Source organism: Leuresthes tenuis, unplaced genomic scaffold, assembly GCF_036924035.1.
Source record: "Leuresthes tenuis unplaced genomic scaffold, fLeuTen1.0.hap1 SCAF_20, whole genome shotgun sequence".
NCBI classification, from domain to species: domain Eukaryota; kingdom Metazoa; phylum Chordata; class Actinopteri; order Atheriniformes; family Atherinopsidae; genus Leuresthes; species Leuresthes tenuis.
The window spans coordinates 7,635,018-7,649,327 of NW_027325374.1; the positions used below are offsets into that span (position 1 = coordinate 7,635,018).

Below are 14,310 nucleotides of genomic sequence, written 5' to 3' on the forward strand. Positions count from 1 at the left end.
ATATCAAATTCCCATACAATGCTGTTGAACACGCCAACATTAAAGCGCAATTTGCAGCAAGAGCCGGTTTTCTTAATCTGGTTTACTTCACACCATACTGTATTTAAATGAATTTCTAACTGATTTTAACCAATCTAGATAGATTGATTTTATAAATGTGATCCTTCAAAGCCACAGTTTTTCCCCAAGCCATCACCCTCCTAAACAAACCATCCCAGTCACCCCCCACCATTCCTAAAGACAGCTGAAATAACAGTGGCACTCTGCCCCATCTCTGTATGCACATCCAGTCATCTCATTCTGTACATATCCCACCTCAACTGTATATATTTTTTTCAGCTTCTTTTTTTATTTTTTCTGCTAATTTAACTTTTATTTAATGTTCTGTGGCAATGTTACACCAGGTCAAATTCCTGTGTATGTTGTACATTTGGCAAATAAAGAGATTCTGATTCTGAATAGTAAAAACGTGTGTTTGTTCTTTTCTTCTTTTTTTTTTTTTTAAGGAGAAAGGAGAGGATTTGTTGTTTACTCATGACCTGGATACACATTTTCAAAACTACTATAGGGCAGATCACAAACCTTTTAAAACCATATAAGCTAGTGAAAGAGCAGAAATATAAGCCAATTGCATTGCATGTCCTCAGTAGAAATCTGATACATAACTAAACAACTTATAAGAGTCATACAGTCACACTACAGTTACATCATACACAACACTAGTGCTGATGCTGCAAACATGTTTTATATGTACATGTACCACTAAGTAAAACAACACTCTTGGGAATATAAGGCTTTTAGAATTAGTGAAACAAAACCAAGTGAACAAGGTGCTAATCTCAGTAAATTAGACCTTCCTCCACTGCGCTGCGTCAAGACTGGATGAACCACTTTGACATTCTGGCAAATTTTATCCTTTCATTTTGGGTTCATTAAGGTATTTCTTAATTTAATTCAACTTCATATTTTTTAAACCAATGAGAACTCTCTTAGGAAAAGCTTATCCCTTATGGGAACCATTTAAAAAAGACAAAAATCCTTTAAACCTTTAATTCCTTTAATTCTACTACTAACAGCATAGTTTCAACCAACTGAACAATATTGTGATATTTTACTTGTAACTTTTAACTTACAACTTTTAGTTACCATTTTCTCAAAGCAACACGTTATATCAAGCCAACAAACATGCAGCATTGTGTTAATACAAAGCAGCCATTGATGAGAGGAGTTACAGATATTTAGATAGATCATACAGAGAGCATGGAACTTCAGTTGAATATAATTTTCTTGTTCATTTGGCTCAGATGCTACCAAAAAACAGCTTGTTTTGTTGCTTTTCATCACAGGTAAAACCATAAAGGAAGAAAGTTTAGACAGCGATTATTTCATTATTTAATTCTATGACCAGTTGGATTCCTCTGGAAAACTTAACCAGGTAACTGACCGAGTAAGATGTCAGATTACCATAAAAAAAAATATATATCAGGAAAGTCATTTACACGACACCAACATGTTGAGTTGCCACCACATTAATGGAAAGCAGGAGCTTAAACGACAGAACCATCTTTGACAGTCAGTATTTTTTTTTTATTTCCTAAAGTGCTGAAGCAATTAACTAGTTCAACATCTTCCTCCTGTTTGTGAGCATTCACTCCCTTGTGATGTACAATGTTAGCAGGTTTTAACTGAATAGAAAGTAAGACCTTCTCTCCAACCCTCTGACTGAGGAGCCTCTTGTGTACTGAGACAGGAAGCTACAATTGTGGTGATAGTGATGAGCTGCTGCAGGCTTACCGAACAGCAACATATAAGTGTAACTTTGAGGTGAATGCAACAAAAAGTCTTATTTTATCACCTTATCTTAACACTTTTCTCACAAACATCCTGCATTAAGACACTCTAATGTCCAGCTAATGATGAAAAAGTAACTTGAAAATCATGTTTGTATTATGCAGGGATCATCTCTAAACATTGTTCCACTGTAAGTAGATTACAAGCAAGAACAAAATGGACACTGTCACATAGAAAATCAAGAAATATTTGTTGACTCTTTTAGCCACTCTGGTCCAATATCCAAGCTTCTCCTCTTCCTTCTGAGTCTTCAGAATGAGAGATAATGTTTTCTCCATCTTTCTCAGCTCATCTGAAAGCCTCTCCAAGGTTTGGTCTTCAGTCTGTTTGCTGCTATTGCCCTGCAAGAGTGATTTGATTGACAAATTTAGAGTTAAGGACAGTGTGTGTTGAATGAGACAGGAATTAAAGTGTAACCAGATTTGAACCTCTTTGAAGGCAGACAGCAGCTCAGATGGACTTTCAACAGCAGACAGTTCATAGATACACCCGCTCTGAGTCCTTTTCTGAACCTCTGAAAGGACAGTTTTATCAAATTCAAAATGATGTTTTTTTCATTTTCAGCCGCGGGATATGAGAGAGAACACACATTTACACAATACTAGAAAAACACAATAATTATTGTGTAAATCCAACCAAAACTGGACTGAATGTAAACATGTTAGTCTGACCAAAATCGGACAAAACTGAGCCTCTCAAAGTTGGACTCCTGGAGACTTGGGGATCAAATCATTGCATGTATGCACTCAACTAGACTCAAAAGGCCTTGTTGCTCTGCACAGTTCAGTTGTTTTTTGCATCTATTTGTAAAACAGTAAAGTGTAAGTGTATATTAATAAAGCAGAATTCCCAATAAAGCTGCTGTGATTCATATATTTAGTGATATATATAGATTTATTAAGACCATGAGTCAACTTCCAATCATTTAAAGCATAGATGTCAAACTCAGGCCCGCGGGCCAAATCTGGCCCACAGTGTAATTATATTTGGCCCGTGAGATAATACCAAATGTCAACTAGAGCTGGCCAGTCGGTAAACAGCACATGCAACGCTAATAAATAAAAAATCCCAGAATGCTCTGCTGGTGCTTTTGCGCGTCATTAAGGGCCCATAACCCCTCCTTTGTTGACATTCATTAGTGACCTTATGCTACCAGTCGCCACCCTTCCCAAAAATGGTCAAAGGAAAGGTGGAAAACAGGAGCTTTCTGGACAAGTCGGAAGCAGAATATCTGTTCACAAAGAGTTATCATTACTATTATTATTATTATTATTATTATTATTGTTAGTCTGTAAAAAAGGGTTACAATTGAAATTTAACCCAGAAGGCTACAAATAGAGAAAAGGGCATAAGATTTAAAAAAATAATAAATTAAAGCAATGAATGCCACAGATATGTCTCATATTTGACATTTGATTTCACATGTGTTTATAGTATGAAGCTTTGCTTGTTCCAGGTTCAATGTTTAAGCATAGCTTAATTTTGTTTCCATATGAACAAATCTTCTACTCTTAAGCCTCAACAAGTGACACACTGTGATACATATTCTGTTATTTGATGCAGGCACCTGTACAAATATGCATGCCAGTATGAGACGTAAAACAGGAAATGTGGGAACTAAAAAACAACTAGTGATTACTGAAGACCCTCGTGTGGCTGTTATTGGACTAAAATTCAATTCTCACCTGTGTGGCAGCTGTGGAAGGTACCGTTGTTATCTTTTATACTTTCCTTCCTCAGGCTTTGGTCCCTATCTGTCTCACTGCCTTGAGAGTCTTTCTCTATCAGATACATCACAAAAATTGTCTCCAGGAGGCTGAGCATCATCAGGCCAAAAATCCCAATGCAGTAGACCGCTACAGGGAGCAGGGAGCACATCATTAATTGGGACAAGAAACTGTTCATGTTGATACTGATTATATAATGCATAGTCCAATAAAAGCAAGACTCAGTTTCTTTACCAATAAGTGGAACCCTGTCAGTCGAGGAAGGCAGAATGTCATTGAGGATAAGCTGTAACACTGTGATGGCCAGCAGCACGGTGACCTTGAAGCTGAGCTTCTCACCCCCCCTGTCTGAGATCATGAAGGAGGACATGTCCAGACACAAGAAGAAGAGGACAGGGAGCAGGAAGTTGACAATGTACAAGAGAGGCCTCCTCTTCATGTTGATCTGTAAAATTAAATTTGAAAACACCAAAATGCCTCATTTGTCGTTCACCTTTTACTTAATGAAGTCACACTAAAACATTTATTTCAAATACATTTTGTACTGTTAGCAAAATGTCCACCTTAAGGCTACTTTGGCACATCCAAAACAAAGAATGAGCAGCTACATACATTCCACTATTACTGAACAGTCAGCTGACTAATCAGAGATAATTGGGCCCTTTGGCAGGTGGGCCTTAAAGAGACAGGAGTGTTTGTATACTGTAAATGACTTAGTGCAAAAGAAATGTGCAGGGGTTAGGATTTTTTTTTTTTTTAACATCAAAGCATTTAAATCTACTCTAAATAAAATTACACAACATTATGAATCAGCATTTAAGCATAATGTAGGCTCTTTAAAACATATTATAGTCATACCACTGCACAATCATAACAAGGTTAGATAAATGTGGAAAAACAACAAAGGTATTTAAAAAGCGTGTTTAAAGTGCGTTTATAGGCACATTTAAAGAGTGTTTAAAAAGCAACTAAATGTACTTAAATGTACATTTGTTGCTATAGATCTGAGTAAAATAGGCTATTACACTTACAGTGTAAATGATGGTGTCCTGATCACCTGAATTACTGGCGTTGATGGCAGTTACTTTCATGTTGATGAAGAGCCACTCGTACTGGGTCCGCATCAAGTCACGAGACCACTCTGTGGCCTCTGAAGAGTTGTCACTCGGCTGCAGACGAATGTCCCTGGCTGAGATGGAAATGACAGTAAAGTGACGTTATTTTAGGTAACAACGGAGAAATGGATGAAAGTCTGTATACAACACAACAGTGATGTCACCAATGTCCAGTTTTAATCACAAATATCATACACACTTTAAAGACTTCTTTATGATAACAACTGGCAACAGCTGGGCCTGATAACCACAAGTCCCCGTGAAGTAACATTTGAGGTTTGAATGCTTTTGTATAGTGTCTCGGACTAAATCTTACCCGAACACCCGTATATTGCCCTACAATGACGAAAATGCAGTTTTTCAGGTGTTTTAAATAGTATTTTAGAGTTTATTTTGAAGAGAATCATTTTTAAAGTTTTCATTCTGTCAAAAAAAAAGTTACATTTTTCAAATATGAAATTAGCAAGTACAAGTAAGCATATGCAGTACGGTGGGAGGGGCTTGATCAGGCCACTGGAGCTGACCAATCACAGCAGAAGGGGGTTTTTGACTGTGGTATAAAAAAATGAACTTTAAAATTTTACTGAGTACATTTCAAATTGAACAAAATTATCGTTGTCATCCAGCCCATAGGCCATGTTGGCTCCAATGGACAGCAACAGTCATGGCAGCATCCACATATATCATTTGTTCCTAATTCTCCACTAAGTCCTTTTGAATGCATATCTATTCTCAACATCCACTTTAAGCCAAATGGTTCCCAACATGTTTGACCATTGAAGAGATCAGAAAAGAAAGAAGGTCTATCAACACTGGTTAGTTTGTCCATTTATCAAATTTGTAAAGACACAAAGCTCACAGAGGTCTTAAGGTCACAGATGTAAGGTTGTCACAGTAGCTGTTTTGAGTCGTGACACTACATTAAACTGATTTACAGGCTTTGATCATCTCTTCGTGAAGAAGATTCTTAACTTGTTCTCACCGGTGTGTATGACAGATTTGAAGGAGAGGTTGCAGCGCTGAATGTCGAAGGGAAATGTGAATATGTGCATCCTGCAGGTGCTCACCAGCACCTGGTCGTTCTGGATTTCAACTTCTCCTTTATTGTTGATAGTGAGATAAGGACTTGGAGGAGCTTTGTCTTTCTCTGTCCTGCATGAAAACACAGACACGTGCACAGTAAGTGCTTATGAACCCTTCAAAAATTAGAGGTACACAGATCAAAACCCAACACCAGAGCTTCATTATATCTCACTGTGGTTGCTTTGGCATAAAAACGTTTATCTTTGTGGGGAGTTTTCAGGCACAATACATTTGCACCTCAGAATAAGTTTTGTTTGATAAAATACAACAAACTGACATCCAGATACTTGAGTTTCTGTGTATCTAAACAAAAACACACAATCCAGTACCTTTCAAAATCACACGGGTTTAAAAAAAAATCTAAACCTTTAATGGAAAGAACTACGTAGAGATCAGAGAATGTAATACAGATCAATTTTCCTCATTTTGTTTTTAGATAGAATCTGTCAGCCATTTTCTTTGTCAAGACAGCATTATTATGTCATTTTAGATAACTTGATATATGCAATCAGCACATTAGGATGTGTTCACATCTTCATGTCTTTATGGCAGAAGTTTTACATCAATCCCAATGAGGTCACCTCTGCAAGATGAGCACATGAATGCCTTTTGAGGGTTCAGGCTTCAGCAAAAAGGTTAGAATTATGTTATTCGATGTCTTGACAGAGGTAGTAACATTGCATGCTGTGCGTTTGTGGGTGTCTTATCACTTACATTTCTTCAATCGCTAGATCTGGTTTCCACAAAATCTCAGCAGGAACAGAAACATTCTCAATTCCACAAAACTGATTTGGATCCCAGGAAATATACTCATTGTGAAACCTCTAAATAGAAAAAGGGAGGAAAACAAGGAAAAGTAAAAGGCAAAGTCTCAAGAAATTAAAAAAAGAAAAAAATAGCCAATCAACAGACAATATTTTGCTGTCTTTGTAAAGCCACAATGGAAATTTGTTGAAAAGAACTCACCATGACAGTCCAAACATAAGGGATGAATTTCTGATCTTTTTCCACCTGTAAAGAATTAAAGTGAGGACACATCATTATCAGAATCAAAGCAGCACAACTAACAGCGATCAACCTGCACACACTCGGCACAGTAACAACCACAGTTGGACTGAGCCATTTAGCTCAGGACCACTGATCTTGTTCGAGCACACAGGAACAGGTCTGACTCCACAACGCTGTGGATTGTGTGAATAAACGTTGAAGATTCTATGCTGTCTCTAACTTTCTCTGTGGAAGATCATTGTGCATGTAAGTGTAGACAAATTAGCTGCCCAGACATGATCTTTTTTTTGTGTAGAAAGAAACTTGAAGCTGCGAAACTGGACAAGATTTGTAAAAACTATGCAGATTTTCTACTGAACATGCAGACAGCAGCGTCTAGAGTTGCCATGGCTCTGTAGTCAAGGCTGCTTATTTTTGTGTGTCTTTTCTTGATACACTTTGGTCCCTTTGAGTAATGAACTAAATGTAAGCCTGTCTAATTGTTGTTGCTGACCATGTGGTGATAACCGGCCACTGTCCTCACAGCACCAAACACCACATCATTATGACAAATCTACTGCAATGATACGATGTATTCACCGAACAGAACATAATAAGAATTTTTCACATCCGTGACACTTATACATAAGGCTGCATTTGCAGTAAAGACAGAATCCACCGAGTACTGGTATGGTGGACCTAATAAATAGCTTGTACATGATGTACAGATAAAAATGCTTACTAACTAATGGATGCAGCATCCATCCATTTTCTATACCCACTTAATCCAACTGTTGGGTCGCGGGGGGGGGGGGGGGGGGGGGGCAGGAGCCCATCCCAGTGATCATTGGGCAAAAGGCGGGGTACACCCTACACAGCTCACCAGTCCATCACAGGGCCCAAGTGAGACCGAGAGTCAGTCCTAGACACCAATTTGGACAGTGGAAGTCAGAGTATCTGGAGAGAACCCACACATACACATTCAAATTCCACAAAGAATTGGCTGGGAATTGAACCTGGAAACCTCTTGCTGTGAGGAAACAGTGCAAACCACCTCACCACCGTGCAACTCCTACTGTATCAGTCCTAAAACTACATATTGTGGTTTCCGAGTGAAGGCTCGAGACTGAGCAATTACATTGTCTTCGTGTCTCAGCTCTCAATACAGGTTAAGTTTTGATCCTTCATTTTGTGTCATCATTAGTACACTGACTTCCTACTTCTTCAGATGTGATTCTTCATGATGACATCACCTTCCTACATTTCTCCAGAACACTTTTGTGCCAGAGATCGCTGACTCAAGACATCACCTTCACCAGGTTTTCAACAGTCGTTGTGCTCTTGTGCTTCTGCTTCTGCTCTGATCTCCGAATGGTTGGAGTTAGAATCGATGTGCACGTTTAGGTCCCACATGTTACAAGTTAGATGGGGTATGAGAGGGCTATGCAGACACATGACTGGCGGCCCCCATTCATAATAATTCCATAATAAGTTTACTGTAATAAGGTTACAGTAAAAAGGTTACAGTAAAAAGGTTACAGTAATCAGATTACAGTAAGAAGGTTACTATGACTCCACACACAAAGCTGATAGAACAGGGAAGCTTAGTCTCAAACATTTAACACGTATGTTTGTCCACTTGTCTAATATGTTGTCATCTGAAATCCACGGTTTAAACTGTGATATAGTAACTAGGCTGTTGTTTTCTGTTGGCCAGGGTTCACGAGACACGACAGGAATCAGGGCATGTGAATATATATACACACCACATAGATTTTTCTAAATGGTTAACTATATCCAGTGGTGCAAAAAGTGGGTCTGCACTATATGCGGTGCATAGGGTCACTGCACTTCAAGGGGCGCCAGAGCGATCGCAGAAAAATAATTTCGAGTAGACATTTTCTTTATTCAAATGTGTAAATGATATGATCAATAACAGAGGCACGTCACTGATTAGGCGCCCCCTCCCTCTTCATACCTCCTGGATTACTCAGATTACTGTATTTTGATTACTCAAGATTACTCTAATCAGATTACTATAATCAGATTAGTCAAGATTACAGTTACCTGGTTACAGTAATCTGAGTAATCAGATTACAGTAATAAGGTTACAATGACTTTCGATTATGTTGTCCTGTAGTGCAAGTTTTTTGTGTGGCGAGGGGGTGTGAAGAGGGAGGGGGTGCCTAATCAGTAACATGCCTCTGTTATTGATCATATCATTTACACATGCAGAAAAGCTGTTAAATAAAGGAAATACCGACTCAGAGCAGTGCCCCTATGTGCCGCATATAGTGCAGACCCACTGGATATAGTTAACCATTTAGAAAAATCTATGTGGTATGTATGTATATTCACATGCCCTGATTCCTGTCGTGTCTCTTGAACCCTGGCCAACAGAAAACAACAGCCTAGTTACTATTTCACAGTTTAAACCGTGGATTTCAGATGACAACATATTAGACAAGGCTTAGACTTAGACAGGCTTAGACAGGCTTATTAGACAAGTCGACAAGTGTGTGTGGAGTCATTGTAATCAGTGTTATATTGAAATATTATTTGTCACAGTAACAGTTTCACATTTGCCTGTAACATTATACTTTACTGTTCCTACTTTTATTTCCAGACAGTATTCAGTAAGTTCTTACACATGTAAGTGAGTATTGATCTGGCCGCAAGTCTTGTTGGAAGCCTTCTTTGAGCTTGTTTTCGCGACATTGCCGCCATCACCAGCTTTGTGTTTTCATTTTATTCATAAGCAAAAAAGCCAGATCTTGTCTATGTCTTCCTTATTAGATCAGGTACTTGAGATGACATTAGTTGTGATTTGGTGCCATAAAAATAAGGTTGAATTGAATTTAACTTAATTAATTTAGTTGACAATTACAGTGGTAATGTATCACAGGCAATATAATGGATAAGCATTAAACTCAATGTTTACAGTGATTTAAATAAGTAAAGCAATTTAGAAATGTTAAACACTTTTTTGTTTTCGTGAAACAAACCTAACTTGTTTAAATAGCGAGTATTAGTTCTGCGGGTTTTGGATTCTGAACATATGTGGAGGCACGCTGTTCAGTCTTTTCTCCCTGACAGTCTTTACACTTAAATATCAACCATTGGCACAAACTTGTATCACAGAAATTAAATTGGTCTTGATCATCAACTAATCAAAAATGATCAGAATATTACCAGAAAGTGTATAGAAATGTAAATTTCCATAAACAAAGTTCAACAATACAACAGAAAAAGAGCAGTGTCTTTGTCTTTTTTTTAACCAATATTTTGATAGAAGCGTTCTTTTTGTTTGTTTTAAGAATAAAAGCCATGCTTCATCTGGTTGGTATTAGACGACGAGCCTAAAAGCCTACAGTAACAAAGATTTGCAGCACTCTGTTATTTGAAAAAAATCTAAAATAAAGATATACTTACCACATCTAGGATGGCATAAAGCAGAACCTCCAAGGTGACCAGTGTTGGACGTTTGTAGTTTTTAACTGGCCGGGTCATTGAGTAGAGTTCGTTGTTTCTGGTCAGGTTTAAGTAGTTTAAAACATCCTGATAACTGCAGTTTGTCTCAAAGGAAACTCCATCTACAGCAAAATAAAGATTACATTAATTATTCTAATGAAAATTTTAAAAAACCTCTTTACTTTAATCCAGTCTTCAGAACCATAGTTAGTCTGTGTCACTCAGTCGGTTTTCTATTCACTGACGTTTAATTCATGATCAAACAACAAGAAACCAGCACATAAATATCTTCAATAATATGAAGCGATTCTGGTCCCAAAGAGACCATTATGAGAGGGCGTTGGCAGGAATCAGAGGTTTTATTTCATCAATCCACTAATGATTTATTACTTTGAGTATTTCTTGATAAAGGAATTCATCTCTTTGACAGCATCAAAAAATGCCACTCAAATCAAAGACCACAACGTGTTATCATTATTCTAATGCACATCTAATGTTATTGATATCATAAGCTGTTTTTAACAAGGTTTTAATATTTTCCATTCTTAACCCCTGAACTCTTTACTTACAGATTGAAACCCTACACTGGCTAAACAATTCAGATTAATTTTAACAGTATAAATACCATCACCAGCAACTCTTAAATGAATAAATGACAAGTAATATTAAAGTAAAATTCAAGAAATATGTTCTTTCACTTGCATCTTTCTGAATGATATTCAAACTTACCTGAAATAAAAAGCAGAAAGAGGAAGCCAGCAAGTATCATGACTGCCACACCGTCCTTCAAAATCTGTAGTGATCATGTGTATTCTTTGCCTTTCAGAGCTGTCTGGGGCTGCTACAGAGTATTTTGTGATAATAATGTCATTGTCTAATACTGAAAGGGGGCTGGGCAAAAAGAGCCACTGATTCTTAATGTGAATTTGTGGTTAATTTTTTCATCTCCATTAGACAGCCATTCGCCTATGGTGGTTACACCCACACGACATGCGTAGCACAAGTTCTTCCAGATTACAGGATAAGGGAAGTGGTCACTCACTCTATGGAATATATATACTGTACTAATATCTTGAGTCACCACTCAAATCCTACTTAAACATATGCAACTGTATATTAATGGTTAATACAGTATATACGGTAAAATCAGTTTGTACAATCCTAACTGGCTTTAAAGTCAATATTTGGTCTGAGCACCTTTATTCTTCAACACAGTCTGAACCCTCTTATACAGCTTTCTGTCATTTCTTTGAGTAGCCTTCAAGAATAGTTCTCAATGCTTCTTGAAGGACATCCCAAAGCTCTTCTTTGTATATTGGCTTTTGTTCCGTTCTCTGTCAAGATGATCCCACACAGCTTCAATAATATTGAGGTCCAGGACAAAAATGGACAAAGGTACATGTCACAGACAGGTGTAGGATTTTTAAAGGAATGGTCCTCCAGTTCTGCAGGGCAGAAAATCAGAGAATTAGCCAAATGAAAACCTAAAGCAAAATAAGTTCAAACATCAATTCTAAGATAGGCGGAGGAAAAGTGAGCATAATGAGAAAAACAGGAACAACAATAGGCAAAGTGAACAGCAGCAATATGACATGGAAAGAAACAACAGCAAAGTATGAGGAGGAACTGGCAAATGAAAACCAAAAAACAGGGAGTTTATACACTGAGGGAGATAAGAACAAACACATGGCAGGTGGGTCACAATCACTAAACTAAGACCAGGGGCCTCATGTACAAAGGGTGCGTACGCACAAAAAAGTGGCTTGCACTCTTTTTCCCGGCAATGTTCATATGTATCAAGAGTGAAATGCCTGTAGAAAAGTGCGTATACGCCAACTTTATGGCTGGCATATATGCACTTTTCTACAGCTGTTGATTCTTTGGCAACACTTAGAGATGATGTTGGGAAACTGTTATGATAACCCATGTGTCTACAATTACACGAGTGGAAATAAAAGCATGCGCAAAGTGGTGCAATGCATAACGTTAAAAACAATGGCTGCTGTAGCGGTATTAGAAGACTTTGCAAATGGTACAATTCAAAGAGAGCATGTGTTCAGAGACAGAGAGGATTTTCTGGCACATGATGACAACTAGCTCATCAGCCGCTTTTGAGGGCTGGTGGAAGTGTAGCCAAAGCAGGCGTGGGGGCAGGAGAAGAGGGGCCCACCCTGTTTGAACAGAGAGTCGGCGCAACTATGGGTGACACTGCTCTCTCAGGGGTGGTGGGAGCACATGTGGGTGACTCTGATAACCCCCAAAGTACATACCTATTTTTTTGTGTAACTCACAACAAACGTGCCGATACAATATAGTGCATTAGTGCGCCAGGAAAAAGGTGAGGCTGATAAAGACATTTCCCACTTTATGCACAGGGTTATTAACATTTGCACACAGAGTCAATTAGGGGCTTGTTAGAAAGATCTTAAGATGTTGTTTAACCAGCAAAATTATTCACTGAGTCTGGTTCATATTTATTTTAGCACAAGTTTCTTGTGTTTACTTCGAATAGTCACCAAGAAGCCACTCATCTTACACAGTGCCATCTTGTAGTCTGTTCCCAACAACGGGCCAGTTGTCTCTGGGCTGGATCAACTAGTATTTTAGGAGTTTGTACTGCAATATCTGCAAATTCTGAAAGCATAGATCACCCCAAAAATAGCAATCCTACAATACTTAAGAAATGAGTCATCCTTAAATATATGCCTTTAGGAAATCAGTCAATGTCTCACTTGTTTATCCATTGACAATAACAGATAGTTTTAACAAACTTTTGCCACTGTATATGTCTATATGGACTTATCTATCCATGTCCTCGAGAAGCTAAAAGGGCTAAAAATATAACACATTGATTCAAAGCCGAGGAACAATAAAACATCTAAATGTCCTAAATGGAGATAGAGGATATGTTTGCGAACATCAGCCTGAGTGATGAATGTGTGGAATGTGTGCACAGCAATAACACCAGATCTCCGCTGTGATGAGCAAAATGGATGACCAGCATCCTCTCTCATGACACGATTATGATACACAGGATATCAGGCCGCTGACGATGAAGGTGATTGGTTTAACGTCTGGGTTACGAATGAGCTGCAAGGTGAAAGAAGACAGAAGCAGGACAGAGTGGAAAGATTGAATGGTAAGATAATGAGAACAGTTACACACGTTGGTGGGGTTGGAGAGTCTTGTTTGTGTATGCGTTTTCAAAATCTCCACAAATGCCAAACACGCTTTCTATCGAGGGAAGAATTTAAGACATAAGCTGTACATTTGTCTATTCAATCCTCCATGATTGATCAGATTAAGTAGGTTTTAATTGAGTAAATGTATTTTTTTCATGTCAAATATAAATATTTCTCTACCCTTGTTTTATTTAAAGTATCCATGTTTTGCTTGTGAGACTGTCTTAGACAAGAGATCTGTCCTCTTCCAACTTCTCTGGAGATGTTTCTGCCTCCTGTACCAAATAAGCCCAGCCTGTTCTGATTGGTCAGCCTCAGTGGCCTGACTGGTTTCTGCCAGGCTTTCTGCTGAAATTTGAAAAATCATCATTTTGAGGAACTCATATATTCCAGAATATGATTCTTTCTGCTCATTGTTGGGCCAGATACTGTTGTATAGGTTAATTATAGTGATACATACATATAGATTTCACAGGGACTTTTTTCTTTTCTGCTTTAGCAACCTGAGAACAGAGAGAGACATAAACTCTGCAGATTATAAAGATGTTGGAATATTTACATCAAATAGACTTGTGGTTGTTGTGAGCTGTGAAGTTCACTGTAAACTGTAAATTAATTATCTACATCATGAACTAGCCAGATAGAACTGTGCTCATTTACAAATGAATAATTTATCTGTAGCTTAACTCACAATGAAGATTTCTATAAAAAGGAGATGTATTGAGCCCATTTTATTTTTTAAAAGCTGACACAATTGCCTGAGGTCTTAAATTGTCTGAGTCAGTACAGAAACTTCTTTTTCTTCCAGTTTTTTAAAGCTCTATCCTCCTTTTACAGTGTGACCTACCTGACTCCACTCTGACCCGGTCTTCCTCAAAGTCTGCCCATTTTAAA

The 14,310-nt window shown here is 38.0% G+C and overlaps 1 protein-coding gene across 1 annotated transcript; it reads right to left on the bottom strand.

Annotated features, from left to right (window-relative positions):
• Positions 1–1,724: 1,724 nt before the first annotated feature.
• LOC140278900 (5-hydroxytryptamine receptor 3A-like) lies at positions 1,725–12,780 on the bottom strand. The gene is made up of 11 exons (XM_072373986.1): positions 12,751–12,780; positions 10,964–11,027; positions 10,196–10,356; positions 6,743–6,787; positions 6,491–6,600; positions 5,676–5,845; positions 4,567–4,767; positions 3,813–4,055; positions 3,537–3,707; positions 2,280–2,365; positions 1,725–2,192 (listed from the first exon to the last, which is right to left on the bottom strand). The coding sequence occupies exons 1-11, from the start codon at positions 12,778–12,780 to the stop codon at positions 1,965–1,967; spliced, it is 1,509 nt and encodes a 502-aa protein (XP_072230087.1). The 3' UTR covers positions 1,725–1,964.
• Between the last annotated feature and the right edge of the window lie 1,530 nt (positions 12,781–14,310).

Excerpts from the sequence above, each read along its gene's own strand:
- LOC140278900 (XM_072373986.1), bottom strand. The coding sequence starts at position 12,780 with ATGGCACTGTGTAAGATGAGTGGCTTCTTG. Across the intron at positions 5,846-6,490 it reads GATCTAGCGATTGAAGAAAT|GACAGAGAAAGACAAAGCTC; the intron begins GTAAGTGATAAG and ends GTTTTCATGCAG. Across the intron at positions 3,708-3,812 it reads TGACAGGGTTCCACTTATTG|CGGTCTACTGCATTGGGATT; the intron begins GTAAAGAAACTG and ends TGCTCCCTGTAG.